This window comes from Mastomys coucha, chromosome X, assembly GCF_008632895.1.
Source record: "Mastomys coucha isolate ucsf_1 chromosome X, UCSF_Mcou_1, whole genome shotgun sequence".
Taxonomy (NCBI): domain Eukaryota; kingdom Metazoa; phylum Chordata; class Mammalia; order Rodentia; family Muridae; genus Mastomys; species Mastomys coucha.
The window spans coordinates 3,951,711-3,957,736 of record NC_045030.1 but is presented as its reverse complement, the minus strand read 5'-3'; the positions used below and the strand labels follow the sequence as shown (position 1 = coordinate 3,957,736).

At 36.2% G+C, this 6,026-nt stretch overlaps 1 protein-coding gene across 1 annotated transcript in view; it reads right to left on the bottom strand.

Annotated features, from left to right (window-relative positions):
- LOC116069354 (cytochrome b-245 heavy chain) overlaps positions 1–5,281 on the bottom strand; it is a 33,407-nt gene extending 28,126 nt beyond the window's left edge. The window contains exons 1-3 of the mRNA XM_031339947.1: positions 5,132–5,281; positions 3,171–3,266; positions 1,785–1,895 (exon numbers count right to left, since the gene is read on the bottom strand). Of these exons, the coding sequence (XP_031195807.1) occupies positions 1,785–1,895; positions 3,171–3,266; positions 5,132–5,176 (252 nt within the window). The 5' untranslated portion in view covers positions 5,177–5,281. The remainder of the gene's footprint in view (positions 1–1,784; positions 1,896–3,170; positions 3,267–5,131) is intronic.
- Positions 5,282–6,026: the final 745 nt, after the last annotated feature.

Sequence of the window (6,026 nt, the reverse complement as noted above, 5' to 3'; positions counted from 1 at the left end):
TTAAAGGCGTGCGCCACCACCGCCCGGCGCTTTCCATGTTCTTAAAAAGTGATTTTAACTTAAATACTGTAGATTTTTAGGAAAGAGAAAGACAGACAGGGGAGGTGGGTGGATATGTTTGTATGGTGGCCAGAGGTCAATGTCAAGTGTCTCTCCCTATTGTTCTCCATCTTATTTTTGAAACAAAAACTGTCACTGAATCTGGAGCTCACCAAGTCTGCAGAATTAGCTGGCCATTGAACTCTAGGTCCCAGTGGGCACTAACCCCTTATATTTCTCAGGAATAGCAAAATATCCAAAGTGAAGCAATGATTTGCTGAAACTAGGTTTTAAAGACTAGTTACACAAAAATATACCCTAACGAAGCTTGGGATGCTACATGTCCTTGGCTTGAGTGACATGTTCAACCTGTCCAATTCTGTGTACTGTTTCTATATTTCTTCCTATTGAAAGAATGCCACATCCCTCTTTCTCTCAAGCCAGATAGAAGCTGACTGTGTCCATCTTCATTTTCCAAGTATAGAAATGCTCATAGAAGCTAAAGGAAAACAATCTAGCCATCAACTCATACATTGGCTAAATATCCTTTGCTTTTCTTTTGGTGTTGATGATTCAACCCACAGCTTCATGCATGGTTGGCAGGCACTATACCATCAAACTGCATCTCCTGCCCAATAAATACATTTAAATAGAACACAATAAAGGTTGATATAGAAAATTTTATACTATTTTTCATTTTTTGAGAATAAGATTTTCTCACATCTTCTATGATTTTGCCCATGCTATCTTTTCCATATATAATACTTTTCTATTTCATCAGCAAATTCTAGATGTTGATTAATCCTCACCTGCCCATTGTCAGGCTACTTTCTCTCCAAGACCTTATTTTATGGGACTCACCATATTTTGCTCTGTACCACATTTATTTGAACATGCATGCTAAGTAAGTATCAATAACTTAATTTTCATCTTCATATAATGCTTCCACTAAAAAAATATATACTGGATCCTACAGCTTAAAAATACTTCGTCTACATCAATGTGCTCATTAAAGTGTTTATATGAAGGCAGAGGGGACTCTGGGAACGTAGAAAGCTCTGAAATCTCTAATCCTGTGGAGTAGCTCTTTCTTTCTTTCTTTTCTTCTTTCTTCCTTTCTTTTTAACAGGATCTCACTATGTAGCTGAGACTGCCCTAGAACTCACTATGTAGCTTGGGATGGTCCCAAACATAAGATATGCCTATCTCAAGCTCCTCATTGTTGGAATTATAGACATGTGCCAATATAGGAGTAAACTATTCCTAATTATATTTTCTTATAGTATGTTGTTTTATATAGTGATTGAATTTGCTTGAGATGTTATACAGACAATATATTTTCTCTGACATGATTTTAAAAATATTCTTGAACTTTTAGTTCCTAAATGTCATATGTCTGGCTCATAAACCCCTACACATATATATTTAATTCATTACGATTGTTGGTATATAGTTTGTTTAGCTGCTTTTCAAAGTTTCCAAGTTAAATGATGTTCCAGGAAACTCTGCCCTCAAATATTATAATATATGTATGAATGTATATATGTGTGTATATGCAGATGTATAATTAGATGTTGATGCAGATGTATATGATGTATATCACTCACAGCATGTGACATGACATAGCTCATAAATATTCTACACATGATGAGCTTTACAGAGCATTGCTTGGCTCTTCCTTGGAAAGAACATTTGGTGTGTTGGTTTTGACAATTCGAAGCACTAGACAGAATGTTAGCTCTTACCGCACTGGAACCCCTGAGAAAGGAGAGCAGATTCCGACACACTGGCAGCAGGATCAGCATGCAGTTGAAATTCAGGCAGGCTGCTGGTGCCCGGGCCAGAGCCAGTGCTGACTGAGAGGAGAAGCAGTAGAGAGAGGCTGGTGAGCAGAATACCATATTCCTCTTCCTTGGAGTCTTACCATGGGACCTAACAAAGCTCTCCCAAGAGATCAGGAAGGAAATTTCCTTCACAGCAGAGAATCTGTTTTAGGAGCTACTTGTAAGTTTTGTTCTAAGCTTGAAATTGCCTTTTACTTTAAGTTAACATTTTAAGTTTCAAACCTGAGAAGTGGGATACATTTACTTTGACTTCTTGTTTATTCACCTCCTAGACCACAGTTTTTAAATTTTCCTACACTCACTTTATCACAGATCTGTCTTTCCAGCCCGTTCTCCATCAGAGAATATCAGGTATCTCCTATATTTGCATTGCTCTCTGCATATCCCCTTGAGACAAGGTCTCACCTTGACCTGGGAGCTCACTGTCTTTTGTTTAGTCTGGTGTTCAGCAAGCTCTAGGGATCCTACTGACCCAACAACTCCCTTCCCCTCCCAGTAGTGGAGTTATAGGTGCATGTGGCCACACTAGTTTTTACATGGAAGCTGGGGATCTAAACTTTTGCCCCTATGCTTATGCAGCAAGAACTCCTCCTCTTTGAGCCTCCCCCACCCCACCTCTTATATATTCGATCCATTTTAAAGTAAGTTGCATGCCTCAGCTTTAAACACATATACCATTAACATGAGGTCAGTATCAAAACTTTGATTTGAAACAAAGATCCCTTAGCATTTAGACCTTAACTGTAACTTAAGTTGGTATGATGTGATACTTGGGCAAAATTGGTTTAGCAATATCTAAAGATGTTGCCTATTATACAGAGAAAACAGATCCACCTTAATGCATTAGAGACAATTTTAATGTCATGTTTGTTTGATATGACTTATACATATAATTATACCATATTATTAATGTCACAAATGATGTGCCCCAAATGAGACGAGCCACCAACCTTAAAAAAAAAATAGAGAAAATTTCAATTATCACACCAGTGTCACCTCTGTACAAATAGCTCCCAATAGGCTTTCCATTCTAGAGATTCCTATGTTAAGTTCAGCACATATTGGTGGCTAGATGTGTGGCTAGGACCCTCTGCCGTACTTCAGCTTGTTACACTGGCAGGCTGTAAGAGACTCTTGCAAAAGAATTTCCAGTTGGGGGATAAAGCTGGTGGTGTTATCTTAGTTGGTCAGAAGATTTATTCAAAGTCTTAACAAGGAATACGTATGAGTACAACTGGCTGCAAGTGTGAACTGGCCAAGATTGCATGAGGCAGAAGTTATACTCACCCCAAGGAGTTTTCGAGTATAATTATACTTAGGCTCATCATCATAAACCTTGTAGTACTTGACAAAGAGGAAGACATTCAGCCCCAACCACACCAGCTGCACAAACAGAAAAAGTTGTATGAGGTTTATCTCTCTCAATAGGTAGATTCCGTATGAGACTGGAGGCAAATGACAGGACTGGACTTCCCCAAGTTCAGACTCTGACATAGGTCTGGGTGTACCCAGCTCAGTGCCAGCACTTTCTTAGTCCAGCGCCTCTACACTTTTCAGGAACTGACTTTACCTTCCTTCACTGTTTTGTATGATTGCTCCACTACCTGGTCAACATACTGAATTAATTTCAGTCTGTCTTGTCTCTTTTCTCATTCATCTTCTTTTCATCTTAACTTTACACAGGTAACAGTGATTGGAGAGTAAAGGGCAGATGGAAATAAGGTACTGTTCTTGTCTCCTGACCTGTAGGAAATTGAACTCAGCACTCAACAGACGCCAGTCACCTGCTTGCAGCACACACAGCTTGCCATTCTGTTGGATAAATTTTCCTTAATTTTTAAAGGAAGGGATATTAAGCATGGGCAAGGAGAGTGAAGGTCATGGAATTTAAAAATAAAATAAATGCTCTAAGGTTTAAGTTCACATTTGATCTCAACAACAACCTTATCAGGGAATGAAACCACTTTGTCTTCTGCTTCTGCTTCAAAGTATTTTTTCTTAAATAATGAATTATCAGTTATTATTAATATTAACTATTGAATACCCATGGATGCATCCTAATGGTCTCTCTTTACATAGAAGGTTGCTACAGAAACTCTATTTCTTATGTTGCTGCTCCCTAACTCTGGATTTCTAAGCCATGTTTTACTTTCATGTATATGCATAGATAATTTAAAAGATCACTTTCTGAGGAAACCATAATTAGAATGAAAGTTAAAGTTCAAATAGTTCCTTAACTGAGTAACCTGCTCTTAAAAATGGGAGCAAGGACTCAAAACTAGAGTTCCCAACCTTCACACTTCTATTTTGCATTAGCATGTTGGGTTGGCATGAATGATGCTTCAATAAAATACTTGTTGTTTTAATTTTAACAGCACTAATTATTAATATCTCTAGAACTCAGACTCTGTGCATTAATTACATGGTTAATCCTTATAAAACTTCCATTCATAAGTAACTTTTAATATGTTTCATGAGCTGTTTGCCAAGAATATTTAGATAGCACATTTCTTCCTATTCAACTCATCCATAATTGCTTTGCTGAGAACACTAACTTAAGAGTTCAGAACAGAAATCAATTAGCTATTAGAACCTTCTAAAATTGTTTCTTATATATAGTTGCATATTATATACAAACTTTATTTGTATGTAAGTACACACTTCATAGGTATGAGACCAGATAGTTTATTTCAATTCATTTACCTCAATTTGTTGTAAAATTCACAAGTAACTCCAGTTCAGACTACATAGAAAAAAATAGACTTGTTTTAAAAAGAAACTTGAGAACTTTGTTTTGGCATTATGATGAAAATAAAGCCAACTTTCCTATCTAAGAAATCCATAAGAATAAATGTTATTCAAAAAAGTAGAGTTTTAATTGACCATTTAAAGTAGTTAACATAAAAAATGAGTAATTGAAATTGAGTAACTGAGTAATTGAAAAAAATTCTCAAAATTAGAGATTTTTAGTATTACGTATCTTTTATGCATCCTGGTAAATGCTGGCTAACTTCATAGTCTTAGGAACTCAGAAATAAACTATGAAAATGAGAGCTGCTGATTCATATTTTAAATTAAAAGGCCTGTGATCACAGAATTAACTGAATCTATCTGCAAGCAGATGTTTGTTCATAGGGTAAGTATATTTTTTTAAGCAAACAACAATAATAAAAGTCATTACTTTATTTTAGCTTCCAAGAGAACTCCAACATATCAAAAAAATTATGTTACCTCGTTTTGGTACTTACAATGACAAAGATGGAGACTCCCTCATTCACAGCCCAGTTCCCCATGTTAGCAAAGGTTGAGTGCGCTGGCTCTGCCTTTCTTCTCTACTGTGCTTCTTCTTCTCATGAGGAAATGAAAACAGCAGCCTTGGGGCAATATGTTTCCTTTTCTATTATCAGAAATTAGCTAATCATTGGCCAACTGAAAGGCTGTTTCCATAACAAATTTAAATCTTCAAACCACACAAAAACTACAGAAAGCAAAAAAGATCCCGTGATTCAATCACAAGTAAATACACTGGAAAATGAAACCTACTGCTACAACTGAGAGACTATTTGTCAAGTTTTAAAATTTGTTTTATTATTTATCAGATTATTTGTGTAGTTTGTGGATATATTTTAGACTGAATTTTTTAAATAACTAGTTAGTTATGTACTTGGAATTTTCAAGTTGGATAACTAGCTATGTCTTGGTGCTAGATAAAACACACTAAACACATGCTCTTCTCACAGGCTCTTCCAACAGTACTGATCCTCATTTGGGTAAAGTAAAAAAAAAAAAAGAGTGATAGTTGTTATTTATAGGATGATTATCAGATGCTGATTTTATATCCTAAAATGGATATAGGTACCTAAAATGGAATCATGTTTGTGTGTTGAAACATATATATATGTAAATAAGATACCAGAAAAAAAAAAGCTTAAATTTGTCACCTCCATCCTAAATCACTCCACACAGGACTACAGGAAAGGAAATACCAAAATGTTTAGATAACAATTATGGTCCCAGGCAGACTTTCAATATGGGAAGTTTGTAAACATGGTCAGATGATAGAAGGTATGTCAGTATATGGTAGATGCTAAAGCCAGATGGAGCACAACTACCTCTTGGCGGGTACTCAGGCTTTGAGACATG